The 27,870-nt window shown below is 45.4% G+C and overlaps 1 protein-coding gene across 1 annotated transcript in view; it reads right to left on the bottom strand.

Moving 5' to 3' along the window:
- LOC138513018 (transcobalamin-1-like) overlaps positions 1-27,870 on the bottom strand; it is a 101,231-nt gene that overhangs the window by 49,601 nt on the left and 23,760 nt on the right. Inside the window, exon 2 of the mRNA XM_069627733.1 lies at positions 21,565-21,753. Coding sequence (XP_069483834.1) covers positions 21,565-21,753 — 189 coding nt within the window. The remainder of the gene's footprint in view (positions 1-21,564; positions 21,754-27,870) is intronic.

The raw sequence follows: 27,870 nt of genomic DNA, 5'->3' as shown, positions 1-27,870 counted from the left end.
AATGGGCCGGTCTGAGGTGCTTCGGAGGACCGCCGGCCCATCAACTGACCCCTGTGGAGTGATAGTACATATCGCATAGACCTCACCGACGAATACCACACAGGCTGAGCCCGAAAGCGGCAAACTACAAGAAGGCAAACCCGCCTGCATCCGGTGACGACCTGGGCGTGTGCATGGCCTGCCCAGAGCGAGAGTTGAAGCCACACCTGCCCCGCCCAACTGTTAAGATGAATTTCTGAACTCTGACCTGGTGTGCAGAGGTTCAGGAGGCCAGCCTAGTTTCTTGGAACAGGGTAACCTTCTGGACAAGCCAGACCAATCAAGTTAGCTTGGCGGCGGTCAAGACTAGGTCTCAGGAGGGGTGAGGGTGACTGAAAGACCTCAATGAGCACACATAGTAAAGGACACTTACAAATCACTCCCAGTCAGGTGTAGATATATTAAAAATACAAATACATTTATTTCAAGGCCTTTGAGTTTCAACACACAAATCAAATCACAGTATACTATTAAGCCAACACAATCCTATCTAAATACATATATACAAGACCAATGGGGTCTAAAGGGTTAATGCACAAAATGGATCCAAAACCTAAAAGGGGAAGGAAACAGGCAGAGCAAATAGTATTTAGTCCCTTCAGCATCCAACACACTCCTAAGAGGAAGTCCAATCCCTAAGAAGAGTGGAGCCTAATGCTCAAATGTACATGCAATGCTGGTGCACGCGGTAGTTCAAATGGGCAAAACAGGGTTTCTTCAAGGGTCTGTAGCAACTCAGGAAGGTGGGTGAGGCGAGGAAGAATAGGTTCCCACTATTCGAGGAAGGTCTCCACTTGAGGGCAGACTCGATTCCAAGAGTTGGGAATAGTTCGCTAGCTCGCACTAGCAGTGGAAAGGAGAGGGGCCCCCAGTGGCCACTCGTGCATATAAATGGATGGAGGCACTAGGGGCCAACAGTTAGGGTTGCGATTACTCACTGACCCCCGGCGCACTCTGAACCAAACTTCGGCAGTCGAGTCCACTTTGGTTGCACGTTCAAGTGTGGCAATTTGATGACTCTGCGGCTTTCAGCGACGAATTACAGCAATGATTCTCAAACGGGACAGTGGTGATTTCTCCGTTCCTGGTGGATGGATCAGGCCAGTTTCACCTCAGCAGACTTCAGGGGCAGGAAGGGCAAAAATGCAGCGCACCTGCAAAGTTTGTCACCACGGCTGGGCGACACGGTAACCGCGTATACTCCGGTTAGGGTGCACTCACTTTATTCCAAACCTGGGAACGCCAAGTGTACGAAATTCCATGTTAGCGTGCTTGAACACAGAGCTAGCGACGTACCAGGTTTCGAGAGCCTCCTTGAAACGACGGCGGTATCAGGGCAAAGAGTCTGTGTAAGCTGGTCAGCCCACTGGTTGATCCCAGGGACACTTTCGAGAAGGCTTACTTGCAGGGTTTGATGAAGGTGCCACTATTCCAATGGGTCAAAGCATCTTCACAGACCTTCTAGGATGACCAGATGCAGATGGGTCCCACGGGATGACAGTGGGCTCATGGTGCCAAAACTTCCAGCGGGTCACCAGCGGTTCCTTGACTTGGCTTCTTAGTTTCAGTATTCTTGGATCCCATCCTTCGTTCAGTGAGCACTCCAGAGATCGACATGGTATTGGTGTTTGGGGCCTTCTCTTATCCAGAACCTCCTTCGCGCCAAAACAAAAAGGACCCAATGGGAGATCTGCTCACATACAGGCATGCAATACGTGGACCAATCACGGACCACGGTGGTCCCAGTCATTCACAGCACTCCAGACTCTATGGCACCCAGGATGTGTATTGGGAACAGACATCCAAGCCCACATCCTGGATGAACACAAGGCATGCAGAAGCCCGCGAAAGTGTTACGCTCACCTGGCTCCCATAGGGGCGTCGATCGGACCCGGACAGCTGAGGTCTCCTTCAACGTGAAGCGTAGTGCAGAGATGACAGACTGGACTGGCCTGCGTAATCTCGTCCGCTTGACCTGTAGAAGTATTCTCCTGCAAGTGGAGAAAGGGATTTAGCCACCCGTGGATTCTAGTAATGGCACCCCACTGTTCTCCCCACTAATCACCTCCGATATTCCCTTTCAGTAATCTCACCTTATGTTTTTGAATGATGAGCTCTCTATCCTGCGTGGAATGCAGGGGCGTGTAGATACCAGTTACTTCACTGGTTCGAAGGCGTTGGAAGAGGTCCTGATGAATATTGACTCCGAGGTTCCTGGCGAGAACTCACAAGTATAAAGTCCAAAGAGTTCAATATGTCCTATGTTCACTCTTGTCCCATTCCCTTCTTGTGTTGCAGCTGGGTGCAAGAGAAGATTGTCTTGTGGCAGCTGATGGCGTTCAGGTAAGTGTCTGTATTACCCAACACTGTCCGGTAAAAGATGCGTGTATTTAACTTGTTGTTTTCGCTCTCCTTACAGGTGCGGCGTAAGAAGTTGCGGGATGTTAAAGAATAATGCCTCCGGTGGTAAATCAGGTAAGTCTATGGTGATAAAAAGAGATTGTATTTGTTGGCCCTCTCGGCTCACCTTATATTTCTTTTGTCCCCTAGATTCTGGAGTTCGGCGAGGAAAATGATGGAGGCAGCGCTGAATCGAAAAATGCTGTGAGGACTGGTGAGTATGGCGCGGCGCTGCAGCTGGCGATGCGAGGCATGCAGACATAATGTCCTTTCCAAGTTCAAAGATGTGATGGATCCGGAATCAGGTAAGGAATTAAAATAATGTCCCTGTTCTAACCTTTCCTTCTTCTTTCCACTTTTTCTAGGAGCTCTGGATTCGAGGCGGGCGTGGCAGAAGACTGGATGCTGACTGCAGGCACGGTGAGCTTTACGCTGCTGGATGCAGAATAACGCGAAGCATGTGCTGCTGTTCGGGCGTGGTTTAAATAGCCTTCAAAGTAATCCCAGGTAAGAAGTTCCCCCAGAACCACACCCGAGTCAAAAAATAGTCCCTGAAGTAAAGTAGTCCCATTCAGGCCTCATGTTGGCTTGACTTCATTGCAACATGGTCTGCATGAGGTAAGTAATGTACATGAGCCTGGCGTCTATGGCGACATGACTGATTTCCTCTGTGAGCCTGGTGCCAACGCTTTTAGTAAGCACCTGGATGCCTGCTCCCAGCTGATGGGCTTGGTCCGGATGCCCGGGGGTAGGCATCATGACAGAAAGCTTGGCGTTTCGCGGGAGAATGCATGCCCAAATAAGGACTGACCCGGGTCAGCTCGACCTGGGGAAGGTGAAGGTGCAAGATGGCCAAGGACAGCACAAAGCACCTCGTGGCATGGCCATTTTGGAGCCAGGCCAACTATTTGTGCCAAACACGGTAATCGTGGTTTACCTGGTATGAAATGATAAACTGCCACCAGTCCTGTCCAAGGCACATACGCACTTCTATAAAATCCTTTGAGAGTATCTAGGGCCGTTTGGGAATGACTAATAGACCCAAGTGTACTGTACTGGAAGGTACATTGTACACTTGTTACATGTTGCAGAAAAGTTGCAACATTGCCAACATTGGCAGTCTCCCAGTACTGACTGTCTTAAGGGCATGTCAGTTTCCCCATAAGAAGTGAGTGAAAAGCCCAGAGGAGTGCAGCAGAAGGGTGGGCTCGTCTGGTAAAGTTAGAGTATGGTGTTTAACAGCAGCAAAAAAGTTAGGGGGTGCACAACTGGAGGGAATATTACACATAAATGGGAATCTTTCCTAACACCGACACTCTAACGCAGGGAGAAGGAGCGGATCCCATGCAAAGCCTGCGAACCGCCCATACACTGTTAGGCAAGCAGTGAACTGAAAAGCCTGCCCTGCCCTGCACTACACAACGAAGAACAATCCACGTGGCCAGAAGGCCACCAGGGCTCGAACCGGCCACACACACACAAGAGGGAGTACCCTGCGGTGATCCCCAGGGGCGGACCGGTGACCAGAGACAATCACCTTCTCCACAGGAAAAAAAGGTGCCGGATGACAGCGACTCTGAACGAGGTGAACCCCCGTTGATACAAGCTGCCTTGAACAACCACTGGAGTGCGGGGGAGCAACACTCGGCGCAATACAAGCTCATCAACACTGTGTGTGGTGCCTGAGAGGGGAAATGCTGCACCCATAGTACCACCCAGCAATTTCCCTGCCCAGAGTCGGTCTGGACCAGGTGCACCCTGAACATCAACACAGGTTTAAGCACTGAGCAGAGCTGCAAGGTATTGCCGAGCACGAAAAAGGAAACACTGCCGTGCCAATGTGGGAGCGGTGGTGCGAGGGGGGGACAGCCCTGGTAAGTGCTCTGCCCACGAACCCAATGTGTTTAAAACACAGAACGATAACTTATCTTTGGCAAAAAAGTGATTTGGTACATATGATTCTATTGTTAAAATGCTAACACGGTGTGTCAACCAATATGCAACCATGCTTCTCACACGGGAAGTTCACATACAGAGCTCTCTTACCTTTGTTCTGGGAATGTAAGATGTTCTCGCACCAAGTCCAGTCACCCACAGGAGTGATTCACATTTTAATTGTACCATTCATTCCGAGGACTGCTACTGTTGTTTCCATGGACTCCGGACACGATCTAGCCTGCTACCCCAGCTGGCGGGGCTCAGCGCACACACCACCTGAGGGAGCACACACGGCATGCCCTGATTGGCTCCCCTTTTAGACATGCCCATGTGGGCGTTTCTCCACCGGCCCAGCAATGGCCATTTGCTTTCTGTAGAAAGCGATTACCGTGGCAACGGCTTTGTTTGTTGCATTCAGTGCATTCGCGAAAGGCTGAACGGTAGCTGATCACAGCGACGTGGCACCGCAGCCCCGTTTGTGAAGTAAGTGCTACGTGCAGCTTCCAATACGAACACATTTTTGTTCAGACCAGCAATAGTTGTGGAAAATGGGGGCACTTTTTACACTTTTGAGTCACCTGGACCGTGTGTGATTGTATCAAAATCATGACCGCCGCCAATAGTACAACCGCCAGCTTCTGTATTTTCTGATACCACATGTCACTATCTCGATTGCATTGCTTCAGCAAGATCACACGGGCACCCATCCCGACTAACTCTGGGGATGGCAATTCGTCCTGAGTGAGACGTGGGAGTTTTTAAATGTGGTACTTCAACTCACCCGACTATTTATACACACTCGTTGAAGTTGTGCACACTGGGCGTTCCAATAACGTTTATATAACCGTGTGCACCTAAGCTGCCATAGATAGACACCCATATCGTCTGGTACTCTGCTTTCACTGCAGTCTTTGAAAAATAACATCGGGGTATCGAACCAGCCTATAGGAAACTGCCATCCAACAAGTACCTTACTGAGTACAGGCTCCAGTCCCCAGAGGTAAGATTTTAATCATACCTTTGTATCTTGATACCTCCACTGGACCCCTGTTTCACTAGTAGCCTCATGGGACATACCCGTGTCTCTTTGTCATTCTAGGTAGCCAATCTCCTAATACGATCATCTTTTTTTGCTGGTGATTCATACACCTTCCCCCATTTACATAAGAGTGGGGAAAATTGGGAGTTACCGTAGCACAGGATAGTCTATGGTAAGTCATACTTTATGTTACTGCAACATATCGTCCTTTCCTTAAATCAAAGCATCTGTTGAGCTTATCAATCGTGTACTCGTTTTTCCAAGATCACACCTTTTCTAACCCACACTTCTGCTATTAATAATTGTAGCTAGAGAACCCAGGACTCGGCTACACCATCTACCACACGTCCCGATGAAGGCTTTTATACATAAGCTCCATCAAACAGCTTTTCACTCGGCCGAAACACAATAGTGCCGATGACTTGTTTACCAATTCAGTGTCTATTCTGTACACTGATATACATTTTTTCTGTTCACTGAAATGTATTCTGTTCTGCGGTCACATTGTATTTGTAAAGCAAAACATATCGATGAACAAAAGCAAAACATGTTGTTTGATCGCTAAAATCTAGTCCAATTGACTGGGTTGTACTCAGCTGTATTGTATACAAAAGTGTAAATTGAAAGCGTCTTTGGGAACTCTGTTCTCTACAGATGTGAGAAATATATGTTAATTAAAAATTCAAGGTCAAAACATTCTCTGATTGACTTTTATGAAATTTGAAAAATATTGTTTATCTTGTGTAGGAGTATAATATGAAATGTATGCGTGATTTCTCACCCTGATTTTGTGTGACTATTTAAATAACATGTCTGATTATACACCGATAGAGAGGAATATAGGCCTTGATTGCATTGCCACCAAGGTCACCTCTGTAATGTATAAGGCCATTTCCTCCTTCGCAACGCTAGCATTTTGTAGCCTAAAGCTTAAATGGGAAAATGACATTGGCCCAATACTGCCTGAGGATTCATGATCCTGATGTACCCATGAGAAACAGCCATCTCAGCTAAGCTCAGACTGATACAATTTAAAGTGCTACACAAAGTGTACTACCCAAGGGTGGCTCTCTGTCGTTGGAATAGAGCCACAGATCCCAACTGCTTACGCTTGTTACGAGAGGAGGGTACTTTCTTCCACATAATATAGAATTGCCCCTGATACAAGTATACTGGCAACACTGTTGTGATAAGCTGTCAGCGGCACTAGGTCGCACCATCCCCAGGTACCCCAAAATGATGTTACTAGGTGTTGAAGAGGAGGGAAGTATGATACGCTTTGAAAAACTGTTCCTCTCAACGACCACAGGACTGATTAAACGTAATATAGCAAAACTGTGGGGTTCAGCTACAGTACCGCAATGCAATCAATGGGTGATAGATGTTGACATCTGCGTAGCAATGGAACAACGTATTTACATGACATGGGGTTGCCCTGGGAAGGCCCAGAAAATATGGCAAAGGTGGGGTTGATGCACAATGAATACAATATTAGCTGTATAATAGCTGAGTGTGAAGCTTAATAGTATGAAACCAACACAATTTAATGTGACTATTGAAGGTGCTCAATCTGTGCCAGTTGTACTTTAGTTCTTGATCATTTTATTTTAGTTTGTGCATTATGCGTGTTCGTACGTTATGGAATGTATAAGATGTAAAATCAATAAAATGAGTTATCAAAAAAAAGAATTTTGTTTTACACCAGTGGCGTGTTTACACCTCCAATAAAGCCATTAAATCTCGAAAGACTGTTTTGAAAAAACACTTGCCGGCACTTTGAGTGCATAGTTTGATGATAAGGCTTGATCAAAGCGAGCTGAATGAGTTCCCACAAGGAGGTGTTTTGGGCCAAACAACACCTGCATGTTTTGTGTCCCTCCGCGTATGCCATTTCCCCTGTATTCTAATGCAATAGTTTATAGCTCAAACTAAAAAGGTGGTCTTTGGACTTGTTTTTCCCACCTTTAGCAGGAAGACCCAAAGCTTGATGGATGGATAGATTGATAGATAGATATAGAATTAGAAAGATAAATAACTCTATAGATAGAAAGAGATAATATGCACAGAAAATACATACAGAATTTGCATATGCACAAATAATAGAAAATGCATGCATGCAAAATATTTGGAATGTACGTAAACAGAGACTATATGATCTGCATATGCAGAATGTGTGTGCGTGAGTGATTATTCATATTGATGCTCATGCACACATGTACAGCACACACACAAACCCCATACTCCCCGCACAGACCAGTATCCCTCTTTTTGCACAAACATACAGTATACTCTGAACACATCAAAGCAGAATACACACATGCAATACGCAAGTAATACCCATTCACATGCAGATCTAGATACAATAGGCACATACAGTAAATTCGGAATGCATGCAAGCATGGATGAGATGCTTGGAATATACATAGACACATTACAGATGAGCACTACATGCACATACAACAGGCACTTAATATTAATTTGCACACACAATAGTCACACAAGTACATTTGGAATGCACATAGGCATTGATGATACACTTGAAATAAGCAAAAGCACGTTACACGTAAACAAATTATACTGACTGAAGTTGTGCATGTCTATGGACCCCTGACAGAGGTCACAGTGAGCATATAGTCTGAGGCTGCACGTTTTTTAGTATTGTTCATTCCTTCAGTTATTTTTACTGTGTATCATATACATGTTACCAGTGATATTCATTTGGGTAGACAAATGTATTAGGTTTGGCTGGAGGCCATCTTGGATTGGTGTTAACTTGATAATAGGTTAAGCTCCAAAATATTTCTATAATGGGTCCTGTGAGGGTCTCTAATCTCTTTGTCTAATTAATGGTTGGCAAGTGGGGTACGATAGTCCCAGGCCCCCAAGAGGTTTCCGAATGTGCCAGAGGCCCGAGAGTGTGCTGTAGATGCTTGGGAGGTTATAGGGGGCACGGGCACCCCATTAGAAACTGGGTTCTGAGTAGACTAATACGTGACAGGGCTTAGATTGCACTAGAAAATGAAACTCCATCTTAGAAAATAGCAGCCATCTTGAAATGGAGGCCTGGTGCTGCACTGCAGCCAAGACAGTAGGCCCAGGCCCGGAACATAGAGATACGCGTGTGAATGTAGGAACAGGTTGCACCCTGGACAGCAGTGGGAAAGGCCGAACCAGCAGGGACTCATAAACCTCTCATTGTCCCATACTATTAAAAGGTGTAGCCCAGAAAGAATGAGCCCTGCAAGGCCATGAAAGGACCAGGAGCTCCCTGAGCACGGTTATCCCACGAGAAGGAGGGCTCAAGCCTCTGACCTACCCAAGCACCAACCCTAAGATACAGTGTCCAAATGCCCTTCTCCCAAGACCCCAGCATACCAGAGTACCAGCCAGCCCAAGACCACCAACCATAAAACTGTTAGAAAACCCATCTTTCCGAAAGATCATAGCGGAATATCTTGGGCCCATGGGATTTGTGCTGCAAGGTGCCGGGGAGGGAAAGTAACACATTTAAGCCCAAAGTGGGAAGAGTTGGAATGGCGCAGACGCGTCTGGAATTGAGCTGGGGTTTGTAAGATAGTGTGACCTCAAAAGTATCCTCTGCACCCTCTGTCTGCAGTACCCGGTGCACATTAGGCCACAGATAGGGCATGCTATGATTTGGACTCTTAATTGCCAATTAATGAGCTATGCGGCCCATGACGTGCTAAGAAGAACCCCAAGGGGAGTGTCTTTTTTTAAACAAAACTTTGTTCTCCTTGCAAGAGGTGTGCTGAGCCTTTTTCCCCAGTGGGTTGTATTTTGTCTGGTGTGAGTGTCGATGGGCTTCTCTAGATTAATGCGGATAAAGAAAGATAACAATATGATAGTCAAATTACATATTTTGTAAACCACTAGAAAGAAACTAGATGAAAACATGAATGTACTAAGGTGAAGGATGTCCTCTTACATGCTTAAGTGCGTGTGTCCCAGTAAGGTATTGGTTCACTCTATACATTAACTATTAAAAGAGGGGCAGATATAGAGTAATACAGAGGAAGAGAAAGAGAATGTGAGAAACAGATAACAGTGTGAGACTACTATCCTAGTAAATGGAGAGGAGAATGTGGAATCTACGGGATCATTTTTAATTTAGTGAATAGTGCACAGAGGGCCCACGAATGTTAGCACTCATGTGCTGTGGAGTCTCCTGCATGCAATTGTTATATTTCCCAAGGTGGAAAGGAAAATGAAAGAGTAAAGTGAGGCAAACTTGCTTTTACTCTTTCATGTTCCTCTCCATGTCATGAAAAAGTAAACACTGCCTGCAAATTATGCTTTGCAGACCGGGTTTACTAATGGATTCCTATGGAATCCGCCTGGTTTTAAGCAGGTGCTAAACCAAGGTGGAATACCTAGGAATCCATTCCTTTCACGCCTGCATGAAAATGTCATGAAGTCATGAAAGAAAACTGACAAGATGAAGGAGGAATGCACCAAGAGAAGGAAGAATGCACCACGGAGATCTTATTTCCACTCCCTGCCCCTCCCCCACCTTATCACTGCATCAAAGTGGCATGGAGAGATAATTCAAGGGGTCAAAGCATCACCCTTCACGTTTACTCCCTGATTCACCACTCCACCCCATTTAAACTTAGGCTGCTTGTCACACTATCAATGCCTGTTTGGCAGGCACGGCAATTGAGCCGCTCAACTCATATTGCAGCGCATCATTTCCAAAATGCTGTTTACCTACTAGTACCTGCACTTTCCCCTCCCCCTCCACCTGCTTTCTTGCTACAGCCCTTTCAGGTGAATGTCTCATGGCCTAGTAGGAATGTTTTTGCTTTGTTTCTGTTTTCCCGATCCTTGTCCCCCCCCTCTTTTGCCCTGTTGCTTTCTTGTTACAGCACTTGCACAAACCGAATGTCTCAAGGCCTAGTAAGAACTGTCGAAAGAGAAAGCATATCGTGCCTCCTATTGTAATAAATATATTAATATTGGCCTACGCCAAGCTGCTCGAAAGTCGCTTGCGAAAGAATCTGCGTCGCAAGGTCCTGACCTTAAAACAATGTAAGCTGCCATTTTAGGTCAATCCGCCATTTTAGGATTCGCTTTGTAAATGTCACCCTGTGAGTTAAAATGGAGGACAATGTCATTCCAGAATACAACATGGCCGTCTTGACCTCTGTACATAGCTAATATGTAACTTGCCTGCAGGCCACTTGTTGAGGTCGTGAACTGAGACCTTGTCCTTCGTTGACCTGTGTGTAGAAGGATTACTTGTGCAATGAAACTAATCCACAAGCATATGTTGAAACAATGTATTCAAATACTGAACGTAGAACATCTGTGTAACTACATTGTATTCATGTTTGAGAAGGCCTGGATGGAAAAACTTAGAATACACAGTTATTGCATAGGCTTGTTGATACATGTATTAAAGGCTAACCAGTTATATGCGGTTGTTCGAGACTTGGCACGAACCCTAGATCGGTGATGTATTAAATGGAATATTAACCCGAAGTGGGGCTGGACATCGTGCCCACCAAGTGTATAAAAAGCGAATGCATTCTAATGGACAACGTCTCTCACTGAACACACTGAACCACGCTGGAGTTCATTGTGTTGTACCGAGGGCCGATAGCTATCTGATTTTGCTCTGTTTTTTGTAACTGGATTCAGTATAAAATAAAGTACTTTGTATGTTCCTTTGCAACCCGTGTTCGGTGAATTTCCTTTTGGGGTACTCAGCCTCGATATTTTGACTTTGTTTTCACAGTTGGCGTCCGAATAGGGACCCTCAAGATTGATGCCGGATTGTTGAAGGTTGACGCACGCTATCGGACCGGGATCAGACGGTGTGACATAAGGGGCCCCCCTGAAAGAGACGCGACACCTCAGCAGCGTTGCACGACCCAATCCTTGGACGATAAGCGTGTGGTCCGAGACGGCATCCTTGATGAGGGTCCACTTATCGAGGCGGGCAGATTTGCCGAAATCACCATACACGAGGTAAGATTAGTTAGGTAAGATTCTTAGAAATCCGATCGGACCTCCTTAGGTTTGGTCAGGTGAGTCATGACCCGATTCTTAATTTAATCCTGACACTTTGAATTTTGGCGCATTGTATCTCCAGACACAATTATTAACCAGGTAACAATAAGAATTTGAGATATGCCTGGGAAATTGTCTACCTGCTTTAGGGCATTATTCCGCAGTGATAGACAATCTTTGGAATTTAGCCGTCCGGCACCACAGGAGGGCTCACCGGCATGTACTATGTACTATAAGCATGGCATTGGAAGTATAGTATTTAATGACATTTGGCACAGACAAACCAGACATGCCTCCGAACTTCAGTGGCCAATCAATGGTAGTTTTGAAATCCCTCGTATTGAGTATTTAGAGTCAATTCTATTAAAGAAAAAGGCTAGACTTGCAGCATTTGATGTTTTGCAGAATTGGAAAAAAGAAGCGTTGCAACAACTTAAAAGTAGAGAGAAACATGCACGCCGTCATAAAACGAACGCTGAAAAAGCGTTGTTATATGATCCGGACAAACAGTCTGAGGCGACTAAAAATATGGATAGGGCTTTCTATCCTTCTAAAGATCTTCATATTTTTGATGAGTTTATTGTCAAATTATTAAATGAACGAAGGCCTGGTGCTTCTGCGCCCCCTCCGTATGTTCCTCTTCCTGCTGCTTTGCCTCTTCATCCTGTTATTCCTGCTGCATCTGTTGTTGTTCCTGTTGTTCTTGCTCCGCCTAAATTTCCCCATCTTCCAGCTCCCCCACCTCTTTTTATCGCACCAGTTATAGTGCCGCCATCAAATTTGCCTGCTCCCTCTCTTCCAAGTGGTCCTGAGCCGCTTGTAATCGATCGAGGTGCAGGGTCAAAGGTTGTCACTCTCAATACTGTACCACCGGAGAAGAAACGTGAGTTAATTGCATGGGCTAAGCATTGTATGGAGAAGGATGATCAAGCTAGCGTTTTTGCCACACTTTGTAATATGGATAATTTTCCTGAGAAAAATGTTTTTATTGAAGGTTTAGGGATTCAGTTATGCGTAATGTGGGGAAGATGAAATAATGCGGATCTTCCGCAAGGGTTAAGGGATCTAAATACTCTAGCGCTTTCTAGAGACACTGTGGAGAAGGTAAATGAGCATGTCGAGAGGTTGTTTGGGTATAGAAAGGAGTTAGAAAAGTTACAGAATGAGGATAACGAGGAGGAAAATATGTATGTACAGAAACGGTTCCTTCCGTGTCGTAAATCGATATCTGAGGAAATGCGAATTTGTACGAAAGACGCAATTAGATGGATTTCAGACACATCGATAACTCCTGTTGAAGTATATGACACGTATAGTCAATATACGCTAGAAATGCAGAAGAAAGTGATACAGGTAATGGTAGAGTACCTGCAGGATGAGTGTATAAATAGGAAGATTAGTTGTCCCACAGAGTTATTGAGTATTTACAAGAGAGCTTTTTCACTTGATACTTCTTCGACTGCTTTAGCGCTCGATTTAGCTCTGTTGCTTCGTAAGCGTTCGGAGTCACCTACTTCTCAGCTGCCTATGAGTGAGGTCCCTCCGACCTTTGTCCCAAAGGTCGAGGTTGCGGCCGATGCTGCACGGGGTATAGTTGCTGTGGACATTCCCGCACATTATGTATCACAGTTTGTTCACGTCCCGTTTTCACGCCAGGAAGTGAACACCATTAAACAGTCTATTCCTGACAGACAGTCCGTTTTGCAGTCCTCAGTGTTCACCTTAGGCGACATTGATTTGTTGTTTCCTGTACTCCTGCCTGTAGATTTGTGGAAACAGGTTGGAACTATAGGCGACGTACCTGGGTTGGGGGAAACGTGGGTTAACATAACTAGGCTTGACGGAGAAAGGCCAGCTGGAGAGAGACCGCCTCAGGTGATACTAACTTTGCCTGACAGAATCGTTGCTAAATTAAAAACTATAATTCCCGGAAAGATAATTATTTGGGACAAGCTTACGGCCTGTGTCTAAGGAAAGTCTGAGGGTGCTACCGAGTTTTTTAATCGGTTCGAACAAGTATTCTCGGATTTCAGTGGACAAGACTTAGGCACAGAGTCTGGGAAAAGATTATTTGTGGACAAATTTGTGCGTGGATTGCTGCCTGACACCCAGTCACAAATTATTTCTTCTGAGAGCGCTTGGCAGGCGAAATCACAATCAGAAGTACTGCACATGGCTCAGTACTATGAGAACCATGTCAATAATGAAAAAGATAGGATTGAAAAACGAAAAGGCGATTTGAAAACTAAAGTGCTATTGCAGCAAATTGTTAGAGGCCCCAGAGGGGGTAGTTCTCAGGTTAGAGGTCAGTACGTCCCGCAGGGGAATGTGCCCTTGGGTCCTGTGAACATTAACCAGTGCGCTTATTGTCGTTGAGAGGGTCATTGGCGAGCACAATGCCCCGTCCTTCAACAAAGGTCAAATAATACATTTGGTAATATGGGTAGGTGATCCAGAGGTCGCCTGGTTGTAGGGAGCCCTGGTAGAGGTCAGTTTACACAGGACCCTCAGCAACCTTTCTCGCAGGACAATCAGACTCCGAGTGTGGACACCAGGAACATATTTGATCATCCTTCTGCTGCATATTTATCTGAAGAGCTTCCTTTTGATGATATTTTGTTTCGTTAGGATTGCCCGAAGCAGGGTTTGGAACCTACACCTATTCCCGTCAATCAGAAAGGTCTCTACGTCGAAATGGTGGTGGGAAATAGGAAACATCAGTTTTTGATAGACACTGGAACACAGAAGTGTTCCATTGATCATTCACGGGTTCCAAACATTCCACTGCCAGGGCAAACCAATGTTTCTGAATGGTTTTCTGGTACACCAGTTGTTTGTCCGGTTTCTATGCCGGTACCTATTTCTTTGGGTCCCTTTACGGACCATTGTCCATTTCTGTTAACTTCAGATTGCGGAGAGAACTTGCTGGGGTTGAATCTGTTAAAAGAATTTAATGCAGTGATTTATTGTTCTTCTGATGGAGTGCGCTTGACGATTTCACCACAGCAATCTTTTGCCTTGCAATTCTTGACTAGACCTTTGCCTCCAGGATTCATTAATGTACCAGAGAACTTGTGGGCTGTCGATGATAATGATGTCAGCGTTTTACAGATTGAACCTGTCAAGATAGTTTTAAAACATGGAATTGAGCTGCCACGCATTCCCCAGTATAAGATTTCAGTTGAGGACGAGCGAGCTTTGAAATGCATTGTTTCCGATTTTGTGCATCGTGGGGCGATTGAAGAAATTTCAGGAAGTTTGTGCAACAGTCCGATTTTACCCGTGTACAAGAAAGGCAATAATGCAATTCCATTCCATTTCATAATTGATTTACGTGCCATTAATAAAGTTGTGGCACCACAGTTTCCAATTGTGCCTGATGTAACGAAAATCCTAACCATGATTCCAGCTACAGCTACTTACTTTAGTGTTGTGGACCTAAAGAATGCTTTCTTTAGTATTCCTATACACAAGGATAGTAGATATTTGTTCGCGTTCACCTTAGGGAGACGCTCGTTCACATTTACTCGTGCACCTCAAGGGTACACAGAGAGTCCTAGCATTTATAGTAGGGCTTTGAAAGAACAACTTGATACCCTTGAATTGCCCTCTACCTGTACTTTGCTTAAGTACGTTGATGATTTGCTTCTAGCTGCTGACTCTGAGAGTGCCTGTAAGGAGGGCAATGTGTTATTGCTTATCCATCTAGCTAAGCATGGTCACAAAGCTTTGCTTAAAAAAGTTCAATATTGTTGTCAGGAGGTCGCCTATTTAGGCTATCTCCTGTCAAAGGAGGGAAGAAGATTGACACCTGAAAGAATAAAACACATTTCTGGCATGTCTGTCCCAAATACACAGAAGGAAGTTAGAGCCTTGATAGGTATGGCTTCTTACTGTAGGTTGTGGATCCCAAGTTTTTCACTAGTGATCAAACCGATGTTAGCTTTGACAAAGAAGGGCATTTCTTCGCCATTGCCATGGAACGCGGTACACCAGCAGTCGTTTGACTTGTTTAAGACTGCATTATGCTCTGCACCAGTTTTGGGCACACCAAACTATGAAAAGGCCTTTGTGCTGTTTGTGCATGAATGTGATGGATGTGCTTGGGCTGTATTAACGCAGGAACATGGAGGGAAGAATAGGCCGTGTGGTTACTTTTCTTCCGCCCTTGACCCTGTAGCATGCGCTTTGCCAAGATGTTTGCGAGCTGTCGCTGCTGCTGCCGCGTCTCTAAAGCAGAGTATTGGGAATGGTCCTAGGCCATGATCTAACCCTGATGGTGCCTCACTCTGTAGATGTTCTACTGAACCGAACTCAAACGCAACACCTCACTTCTGCATGGTTGACAAGATATGAATTGATCTTATTTGCTCCTCACATTCAAATTAAGAGGTGTTGTGTTCTTAATCCGGCTGAACTCCTACCTTTCCCGCAAGATATTACTTACGGCGATGAAGTGCCGCATGATTGTTTGTATACGACCGAACAAGAGCCAAAGGGTAGAATTGATTTGAAAGATACTCCCTTGGATAATCCGCAAGGAGAGCTGTTTTGTGACGGCTCCTGCTTCAAACTTCCGGATGGTACATCCACAGCTGCTTATGCGATCACTACATTGAGCACGGTTGTGGAAACTAAGAGAATCACGCATAATTCTGCGCAGGCCGCAGAGATTATAGCATTGACCCGAGCTTGTGAACTTTCCGAAGGGCTTTCAGTTGATATATATACTGATAGTCAGTACGCCTTTGGGGTGGTTCACAACTTTGGGAGAATTTGGTCAGAGAGAGGGTTCCTAACTTCGCATGGCACCAAAATTCAACATAGCTCCATAATAGTACAGCTACTCTCAGTGCTTGCGCTCCCTACACAGTTAGCAGTTATGAAATGTGCAGCACATTGAAAGATTACAGATGATATAGGGAAAGAGAATGCTTTTGCTGATCAGATAGCTAGAAAAACTACTACTGATCGCCTTACGGAGATGTATGGTTCAAGGGAATCTGTAGATGCTTATGCAATAGATGAGGGTGTTGGGTCTGTACGGGATATCCAAGCTGATGCCACGTTAGAAGAATCAAAAAGGTGGGCTGAGGGCTTGGGGAAACTTGATGATGACGGGCGTTGGGTGGACATAGTAGAAGGGAAATGGTTACTCCCTGACGCATATGTCATGATGATGGTCATCATGGCCCATGGTCCTACGCATGTATGTGCCCAGAAGATGACAAAAATGTTAGAGAAAGTTTGGGTAAATGACAACATTTCAAAAATTGCCCAGCGCTACATCCGGGAATGCATGATTTGCCTGCAACACAATGTGGGAAAGGGGACAGTAAATCCAAGGGGTAGTTTTGGGCCACCCTCTGTCCCCTTTCAAGTGATCCACTTTGATGTTATTGAAATGGAACGACGCGATAATAAGAAATATGTACTGGTGGTTATCTGTGCTTTTAGTGAATGGGTTGAGGCTTTCCCTGTTAAAGATGCTACATCCATGACTACTGCAAAAATCGTGTTAAAAGAATACTTGCCGCGGTTCGGTTTGCCAAGAGTTATCTGGTCGGACAATGGTCCACATTTTGTCGCTGCTGTAATTCTGCAGATATGTACAGCATTACAAATTGACAAACGGTTCCATTCGGCCAGACATGCTGAGAGCGCCGGACTAGTAGAAAGACACAACGGTATCATCAAGAACAAGCTTGCTAAGATGTGTGCCGGCACCAAACTAAAATGGCCGGACGCCTTACCGATCGTGTTGTTATCGATGCGTACCACCCCTCAAACTAAGACTGGGCTCTCTCCATTTGAGGTGGTAATGGGGAGACCTGCCAATATTTGGAACCTTCCTAAATGTAACTCATTAAGAAATGTTGAAAATGTATTACTTTCAGACTATTGTAGCCAGTTGACTAAAAACCTGTATTTGATTTATCACCAGGTATGAGAAGCTTTACCTGTGCGACACGAGGGCCCAGGCCACAGCATACGGCTGGAAGTTGGGTGCTCGTCAAATCTTTTGAGCACTCCTCTTGCCTCACGCCTCGCTGGCGTGGGCCATTCCAAGTCCTGTTGGTCACCCAGACAGCGGTGCGGGTCGCTGGGAGAAAGAACTGGATCCACGCGTCCCACATCAAGAAACTTCCTCACCCTGTGCCACACGTTACAGAAGAAACAGAACCCCTCGCTGACACTGCAACTAACAATCCCGAAGCAGTAAGTAGCCCTGAGAGTGTGTCGGAGAATATCTCTGAGCCCGTGAGGCTTGGGGAAGCTGCTATTTTGTCTCCACACTCTCCACAAATTTTGCATCCGGAAATTGCTATTTTGAATTCAGCACCTTCACTTGTTTCCGACACGTTGCTTCCAGCAGGAAGTGACGACATATTGTTTCCGATCAATCAGTACCAGGAAAAGTAAGATATAATCTATGACCACGAAGACTTACGGCACGGTTTTGCTGTGCATCCGATAGACTTACGGCACGGTTTTGCTGTGCATCTGATAGACTTACGGCACGGTTCGGCTGTGCATTCGGAAAGGGAAAAGAGTCATCGAGAGCTTGCTTTTTTCCCAAATTTGAGAAAGGGGATTCTGTTGGCTAGGGTTGTGGAAGGACTAAGAAGTCGCTCGACCGGGAGGTCGCCAGCAACGAACTTTGGAGTATCCGTTTGAAGACTACAATGCCTGCTACCGCTACCGCTCGTATGGGACTTGTAAATAAGGGGCTGACCAACCGAGACGATGGACAAGATGCCTGGGCCCCGAAAATGTATTGCTGTATTTTTATAATGATATTTGGGTTTTTAATAGTTGCTGCTTTAGGATTGTCTTACCTCGAGGAAACTCACTCTTTAGAACTTTTGTTGCCTACTGAAAGTGCACCTATTGTTCCTACTCCCTTTGTATATTTGCATACTCCATCCCCTAGGGATTCTCAGCACAGACAAAGGTACCACAATAACACTCTATTGCTTATCATGAATGCTACGCATGCCATTTTTAAAAGATCTAACTGCTGGGTTTGCTCACATTTACCGCAACACTGGGATAAGGGGCTAGGTTGGTATATTCATCCGTTACCTTTGACAACTGCTTGCTATGCTTCTCTTATAGCACTGTTCTTTGGCCGGTGGAATGATAGCATCTCAGGGAACTTTGATGGCACCAATTTGAATAGTTTTGAGAAACGTGTTTTGACTCCCCTGGGATGCTCGCTTTTCGCAAACAGGAGTAGACCGAATGTTGCTTCTATTAGGCCTTCTGATAAACTGTCTCGTCCTTTCCAATCTTTGATTTCCTTTAAGGTGGCTCCAATAGGCAATAAAGATGCCATGCCTCCTTCTTACACTGTTAAAGCCCGATTCAGTTTCTTTTTGCATACAAAGGAATGGAACTCAGTCAATGGGAAATTTTCTAGGTTGTGCCAACGTTGCAAATTTGACTGGGGAAAACAGACCTTTGTATGTAGGCGAACCTGTCTACTTTGTCTGCGGTAATGTAGCATTCCCATGGTTGCTCAGGGATTGGCAGGGAACCTGTTATGTAGGGATCCTGTTACCACAACGGGACGAGAATGGTGACACCCCAGCACAAATCTTGGGATATATAGCTAAATCAGTTGTGCCATTTTGGGGGCAGATAGCGAATTCAGAAGATATCAGAAAACTAACGAGAGTACTAGAGAGGACCATCAACCAGATCACGGACATACTCTACAATATGACGTTAGAACAAAAGGCGATAAGATTAGTAGCACTTCAAACCGAATGGCATTAGATATAATTCTGGCTGAGCGTGGTGGAGTGTGTAAATTAGTGGGGTCCGCTTGCTGTGTTTTCGTACCAGATTCCTTCCCAACTATCACAAGGCAATACAGAATCTGCACGTCCTTATTTTAGAAGTGCATGTTCCCGAGGGAAACTGGGATCTAAGCGCTTAGTTCTGGGACTTCTTGCGATCTTGGGGTTGGAAGGTACTCTCGGTCTTGCTAATTATTTTGGGAATCCTGTTGTTTCTTTGTTGCTGTATTCAGTGTCTACCTGGTATGTGTTCGATGCTAGGGGGATGTTGCGCACAAGCGATAGGTTCGATAGGACATAAAGTGTATGCCTCGGATAGAACTTCCAAAGAATATTCGCCTCATTACACGATAGGCGGTAAGGGTTTATCGGTACTGGTATTTTACCGGTACCGGTAAATCCTTACCGCCTTACTACGAGGTCCCTTTGCGGGTTGGGGAATTTAACGCCTGCTTTTTGCAGGCGTTAAAAACCAACCCGCAAAGGGACCAGGGAGTTAATTACGGTACCGCAATTTGTGGCACCGTAATTAGCGCCTTCCCCATTCCCATAGAGCCCTATGGGGCAAAAATGGGAATGGGGAAGGGCAATGGGGGAAGGGGGAATTACCGCCCCACCAACCTTGGAATAGGGCAGTAATTCCCCTTTCCACCAAGGCGGTGCCGGTATTTTACCGGCATGGACCAAGGTGCTAATAGCACCTTGGTCCACCGACATCCGTGTAATGAGGCCCTATGTGTTGAAAGATATTTTCGCAAATGACCTAATGGCAATAGATATTTCCGATAGTGATTCAGGGTGCATGGACGATGATGCATGGAGTTATTTGCAAAGAGATCCAAAGTAGTTTTTAGCACTTGGCATAGGCCAAAAGGAGGGTTTGTCGAAAGAGAAAGCATATCGTGCCTCCTATTGTAATAAATATATTAATATTGGCCTACGCCAAGCTGCTCAAAAGTCGCTTGCGAAAGAATCCGTGTCGCAAGGTCCTGACCTTAAAACAATGTAAGCCGCCATTTTAGGTCAATCCGCCGTTTTAGGATTCGCTTTGTAAAAGTCACCCTGTGAGTTAAAATGGTGGACAATGTCATTCCAGAATACAACATGGCCGTCTTGACCTCTGTACATAGCTATTATGTAACTTGCCTGCAGGCCACTTGTTGAGGTTGTTAACTGAGACCTTGTCCTTCGTTGACCTGTGTGTAGAAGGATTACTCATGCAATCAAACTAATCCACGAGCATATGTTGAAACAATGTATTCAAATACTGAACGTAGAACATCTGTTTAACTACATTGTATTCATGTTTGAGAAGGCCTGCATAGAAAAACCTAGAATACACAGTTATTGCATAGGCTTGTTGATACATGTATTAAAGGCAAACCAGTTATATGCGGTTGTTCGAGACTTGGCACGAACCCTAGATCGGTGATGTATTAAATGGAATATTAACCCGAAGTGGGGCTGGACATCGCGCCCACCAAGTGTATAAAAAGAGAATGCATTCTAATGTACAACGTCTCTCACTGAACACACTGAACCACGCTGGAGTTCGTTGTGTTGTACTGAGGGCCGATAGCTATCTGATTTTGCTCTGTTTTTTGTAACTGGATTCAGTATAAAATAAAGTACTTTGTATGTTCCTTTGCAACCCGTGTTCGGTGTATTTCCTTTTGGGGTACTCAGCTTCGATATTTTGACTTTGTTTTCACAGAATGTTTCTGTTTTGTTTTTCATCACCCCCCTCCCCCTTCTGTCTTGATGCGCCTTGAAACACCATTTGCTGTGCTGTATACGCGCATTATAAATACCCACTAAATACATAAATCTCGGCCTAAACTTCTCCAAAGACCTCTAGACAGACAAAGCGCCTCTTCCCAGGCTCCAGGCATATGGAACTCACTTCCAAGCCATCGTTCAAAAGTAAATGATCACCTAGATGTTTGCTTCAGGTAATAATATTGATAATTATAACTGTATAGAACACACTACAAGTGTTAGAATGCTAGGCGTTATACATAGATAGCTGAATAAGAGGATCAATTGGCCCTTGTCGGTCTGGAGCCTGTGACGTACAGGTGTTTGGGCGGAGAGGGCAGGCGCTCAGTCCAGAAAAACTCAAGAGATTTCAGGGTCTGACAAATAGAATACGCACAGAGTGTCGCTGCATCCATATCATTGGCACCATGTGGCAATAAACACCGCATTGAGGCAAGGCCAGGGAACGGCAGGCATAAGAGGGGCCGTGCCAAGTCAGGGGTGCTGAGGTTATGGAGTAGGAAAGCTGTAGCGGTAAAATGAGTGACTTACCGGTGTTCACTCGTTTTACCGCATCCTCCTTCAGCTTCTCGGCCAAGGCCCGCTCTATCGTTCGGTTGTGCTCCCTGGCCAAACGCAGGGCGATGAGGATGCTGGGATTCGGTGTGGCTGTGGCGTTGAAGGACCCAATCATCAGCTGCAGAAGACGGATTTCTAGAGGTTTCTGATCTCCGTTCACCTCTAGAAGGGGAGAGAAGAAGAACCTTAGTGCCGGGAAGACTTTCTAGCACATGACAGTAAAGGAAAGGGCAGGCATCGGAAAATTCTAGGTTATACTTATGCTTGCTCCACTCTCTGAATGAGCTTCAATGTTCTGCCCCATTGCAAATTAAACACTGCAGGACTACAGCCACTGCACTACCCACAGCGTACTGCAGTCTTGGAATAATATCTATCTGCCCTGCTGCCTAAGCCACAGCCTACTAACTCGTTGGGACAATACACCTCCCACCACTCCACAAACAAAACCAATACTGCACTTCCCCATTGTACAATCACTAGGTACTGCCTTGCTGGTATAACTCAAATTCTGGCAATACTCCACACAGGACCCTCACTGCACCCACTGCATTACCCGCATGATGCAAACTCATGGCACAGCACACATTGCACAGCTCATGAGCACAAGGCACTTCCCCTTGTCCACTTTACTGGCTCCAGAGGCATCGAACATTATGGGCCCGATTCATGGAATTGTTTGCACGGTTCAAAGCGACTTTGCACCGACTTTCCACTGCAAAAATACACTTTGCACGGTTCCATGAATCAGGGTTTGTGTCGGCGGTGCAAAGTCACTAGTGCAAAGTCACTTTGAACAGTGCAAAAAATTCCATGACGCGGGCCCTATATTGTGTCTACAGCACCATCAGTACAGAACAGCCTCATTTCACAACTGCATTATACTGTCCCAATGCACAGCCCAAACCTTACTGCCTTATGGTTTAATCTGCACTGCTGCATTACACCCATCATTGCATTGTCACACTGCATAATCAACACTGAACTGCTCTCACTGTAAAACCCATACTGTACTGCTATAATTGCACAGACCATGTTAGACTGCCCCACTGGACAAACCACACTTTACTGCCCCAGGTACAGCTCCTACAATTTGCTGCCGGACCCTTAATCCTCAATGCAGGACATGCTGCACTGCCCAGCTAGGCACCAAACCTGCACTTCTGTCACAGTACAACCACATTTACATTACCACCATAGGCAAAACCCAGGCTGTATTGTCACCACTGAACAACTCACACTATTGTCATCGGAAACTGCTCTTTTGCCACTGATGCACCTATACACCCTACTAGCACAGGAGGCAACATCCATAATGCTGTGCTTCCATGGCATCATCAGCCTGTGCTGTACTGTACACGAAAAACAGGCAATACTGAAAAGTTACAAACCCAATACTGCATGGGTCATACAATCAACATACATATGTAGAGCTATAATTTGAGATTTCCACTTTGAAGCAATCTATCGTGCATCTGAGCTTCCGCCCAGTAGCTAAGGATTATTGGAGGACTGTGGTAGTCCTTGGGAAGCACCTTTGGACGAAAAGCTGTCACTGTATGTGTTGACATTTCTACTGCTCTACAAGAATACATGGGCGTGCAGTGGTTTCTGACCTCCTGCTCATTCACACACTACTAATAAACCAGCAGGGATCTCAGTCATAAAGGTGAACAGCACACAATGAAGGGTGCACTTCCTTAAAGTAACATGGGCGAGGTCAGGCTATAATCTTCAGGAGGGTGTGAGCTAGCAAGAATGCACCCAAACAACAATAGTACAGTAAGTACCAAAATAAAAGAAACGTCCAATCAAGGTTCGATACAAATAAGACTAAAAGGAGAAACAAACTATCAAAAATACTAACAGCCCACCTCTGTAATAAAACACACAGTGAATGCAGACCTTCGTTGAAATGGGCACTCTCGGGATGAAGGTAACAGTCTTGCAGGAAAGTCAACAGATTTGAGAATGTGTCTTTTAAGGTATAACGTGTGGTCTTTGATGCCCTTGGGCTCATAGAAAAAGACCAGGGGGTCAGAACCACAGTGGATACCTTGATGTCTTCTTTCAGGAGCATGACAGTGTTGAGCCGGGCTTCTGGGCACTTTTATTTCAGTGAGTGGAGTCATGGTCGAGTCAGTGGAGCTCATTTGACGGGATTCAGCAACTCGGTGCAATTCAGCAAGGGGCAACGGTTCAATGTTTGAAGAAGCTTTAGACAAGCAGCAATGTGCTGTTCCGCATATATCAAAGGCTCGACAATGGTTGCAGCAGCCATTCCACTTTAGCTGCCAGCTGGTTGGACTAGGTTCAACAAAGCATCATGGTTCAGCAGTGGCAACAACTCCGAAGTTCAAAGAAGCTGAGAAACGGACAGGCAATGTTGCATCAGCGGACTTGAAGGTGCTCAAAGTGGTTCAAAGCATAGAGTGCCATAAGCAGCTCTGATGGGTCGTTACAGCGACTTGGGCAGTCTCAAAATTGCTTAAACCAGCTTTCAGCTGCTCAGTGATTTAGGGATAATTAGAGCTAGCTTCCTTTGTTCCTGGGATGCTGAGACCCTGTCGAAAATCTCTGAGGAAAGTGGTGTTGGTCTTGTGCCCTTCCCACCCAAGAAGGTTGCCAGGGGCATTTAATGGTTTGCAATTTCAGCAATTAGAATTGTGGGTACCAGTGTTCCAGCAGCAGACAGGCTTTCCAACAGCAGGTCACTTCAAATGTTCCCTTTAAATGGTTACGGGGAAGGCCTGCCCCCTCCTTGAACATCGTTATCCTCACCCCAGTGGCTGGGAGCTTTGGCCAGTCTTTACTTCCTTGCTGGTATAGCAAGGGTTTTGCATTCTGATGTCAGTTCCAGAGTGCCTTGTCTGCAGGAAGTTGGGAGGGGTCAGAGCAAGAGATGGTGGCATGCGTGTTTTCAAGATGGTGGGACCTTTTCTTAAGTGTTCAGACCCCTTCTCAGCTACACTATAGTTTCCCTGCTCCTGTCCACATGAGATCAAAAGACTTCAGTAATTATTCCCCTGGTGAGACCTCTCTATTGAGCTGCAGAGAGCTGTACTCAGCCCCCCCCCCACCTCCTCTACTGCCTGGGACATACCCTACTATCAAACATCAAGTCTTTGCAGCAGAGAATGAAGGGGCATACAGGACTGGGCCCAACTTCTGTTGTGGGTGAAACTCCCAGCCTTAAACGGCAAAATGCAAAGGGCTCTGACAGCTGCAGGAGTCCCAGGAAACCAACTTTTAATTAAATTACATCCAATGGCTTCAAACCAGATATAGTTACACGTAGAGTTTTATATTTCTAATATTTAACCAAAGTTGTGCCATCGGGCTATGAGGAAAGCAGTTACATACAGCTTGAGTCATGGGTGCCCACTGTTGAAGACAGCCTACTGCTGTTGAAATTAACTTAGTACTGAAAAGTTACCACTGAAAAGTGCTCCGTTATCTATCTGTAATGTTGTACACCTCAATAAATACCATAATAATAATAATAATAATAATAATAATAATAAAGCTGTAACAGGCTGTTCCAGGATTGCAGATGTTATTCTGTGGCTACCATGTTGCCACATCACATTGCAGCTGTTGGTGTGTCAAACAGGACCCAGCAAAGTATACATGAGCAAGCTATCCTTTTCAGCATGGGGCATTTGGAAAGTGAGGCCTGCTTAGCAGAGCTCGCTTTCTGAGAGAGAGAAAACCAGCATAATTTTGCAGAGCAAAAATGTAAACAGCTCAGGATAGCAACCCTCGCAGATGGCAGTCTCTCCCTCTATACCCAATCAGCTATAGTCACTCTTTGAGTCCTGAAGCCAGGCTGCACAGTAGCAGCCCCGGATGTAAGAACCACAGTGCTTTCTAAAGATAGGGGCACTGAGTCTCTACATTACTCCACTGCCTTATAGAGGGGTGTTGCTAGGTCTGAAAAAGATATGGGGCTATGCTATTGTCGGGACTGTCGCGACTCGGGGCTAGCTAGCCCTTTGGTTGTAGCCCCTGAGCTTCTATCAGGGGCTACAACCAAAAGACCAGGGGCTAAAGCCCCCTCAACCCCCCCTAGCAACGCCTCTCACCTTAAACAAAGCAACGCAGTAATTAACAGCTTTTAAACTGTCAGTGCTGCTGCATCCTTTAGATGCAGGAGGTGCAGTGACTGTCTTGGATTGACTACAGTATTGTAGTCCTGGAGATATGAAGCATCAAGCCCACACTCACATTGTATTAATATCAGCCATACACACCCGCTAAAACCATTCTCGCACCCCGTTCAGTGGACACAAGCAGCTAGAGGTAATGATGAGAGGACTATTCGCCTCCAATTAAAGTGCAGTGTGCCGTTGAACTTGCCTCCAATTCTCTGGAATAATCAGCGGTTAGCTGATAGTGTAAGACCCAGAGGGACCGATGAGGAAGCAGTTTCCCTTCCAGTTCATATAAAAGGTGCTGAATCACACTCCAAGGGCAGCACAGCTGGTGCACATGATCTCCTCATCGCTTTGATTACAGCTTCCAATGTAATGCAGGCGCTGTAGGTAGAGTGCAAGGGTCTCTACCCAGCAGTTTTCCAGATGCTTTGTGCCCCAACGCCCATGATCCCTCACCATCAAGCCTGCTGGTTAGGGTTATTGGAAACTGTAGTCCAAAACATCTGAAGGGTCAAAGTTTGCAGGTAAGGCATTTCTTCTTGCACCAATTGTATTGTGGGACTTAGGTTAGGATTCACATAGATCGCTAGGTGTGTCCCCCCAGAGGGAGACAGATAGAAAGGGCATTTGCCCTTAGACCATCACAGCAAGCCAGCCAGTGATCAGACAGCAGGGGTTACCTATCTCTAGCTTTCATCCTAGGGAGGGAACTGCCGGGGGAGACAAGAGAGAGAGGGCAGCCTTTAGTCAGCCCCTTCTCAAATTCTTCATTAAAAACCCTTGAACTGTCTTTGAGAGTTTGTGTGTTCTCGAGTCTGTCTCTGGCAATGGGAATACTGACAATTTCACATCATGTGAAGATTTCATAAACCATGGCGGAGGTTTGGCCGTCCAGTCCAGCAGAGGGATTGCCGAGACTGATAAATCTGCTGGCAGACTGAGCGAAGGATAAGGTGATAGTGGGTGCAGTTCACACACAATGTAGACATGCCTTATTTATATGGCAAATCAAATCAATTGGCTATCTCTTTTGGGAAATATATGTGGTGGGATGGCAATTCCTACTTTGCATTTCATGATTCAATTGGAAAATAGTTTTAAAGCCTCTGTACCAGACAGAATGACACCCTGTCTGGTTAATAACGAATAAAGTTCTTCGATCTGGATTCCCCCATTAGTCTTGGAATGGGACTATTACTCTTCCGAGCTATGGAAGAGTCTCAAATGTTGATCGCCCATCCACAGATGGATTAATGTCCCTCTTGATGTTTTGGATAAACCTTTTGCTAAATATAATTTCTATTATTTTGTGAAATAATGTTGTGCTAAGTTTCAGGCCAATGGTATGTTTGCCTTGCCAACACACTTTCTTCACATCTCACCATTGCAAGGCATCAAGTGTCTGTGTCCCCTGCTCCAATGCTCTTCAACTGTCCCAGTCCTGCCATATGTATTGCATTGAGAAATGTCTCTTTTATAACTTTGGTCCCAGGAGGGCGAGTGGAAAAGTGAAACACATGGAACGAAGGCAGGATAATAAGATGGAGTCAGGCACAGAACTTCGATGATGGCACAGACATGTTTTGGAATGGCATGGATATTTTTTGTATTTTTTTTTAATGCATTCTTCATTTATTACAAAACTTTTAGCAAAGAAAGTTTTCAAAAGCCCAAGAGAGAGAGATGACATCCCTTTAGGCATCCAGTGTCCAACCCAATATTCAGGGTGCTTTTCTTCATAAAATTAAACGATTAAACAATTTACTGTTCCTTAGTTAAAACTATACGTCAACTATCCAGAGGTGAGTTTCTGCCGCAAACACTCCTTTAAAAAATCAACTGCAGCAATATTAAGTCCCACTTGGTCACCTCTCAAGACCACTGACCACCATTCTGCATCTGATAAGGACGGAGTAGCCTCCACAAACCTTCCAAAGAACTTAGATCTTAGTTCCGTCAGTCCAGAACATGCCTTAAATAAGCGTTGAAGGTTCTCCACTGACGCTGGTAACATGCAGAAACTACATGAGGGTTTTGTGGGCATCCCCTGAAGAAGGCGGACTTGAGGGATGTGAAGCCTTATCAAGTGTCAAAACGACGGGTGTTATTTCTGGCGTTTGAG

The sequence above is a fragment of the Ambystoma mexicanum genome, chromosome 12 (genome assembly GCF_040938575.1).
Source record: "Ambystoma mexicanum isolate Mex_15411 chromosome 12, UKY_AmexF1_1, whole genome shotgun sequence".
In the NCBI taxonomy this organism is placed as follows: domain Eukaryota; kingdom Metazoa; phylum Chordata; class Amphibia; order Caudata; family Ambystomatidae; genus Ambystoma; species Ambystoma mexicanum.
This window is presented reverse-complemented; position numbering and strand designations above follow the sequence as displayed.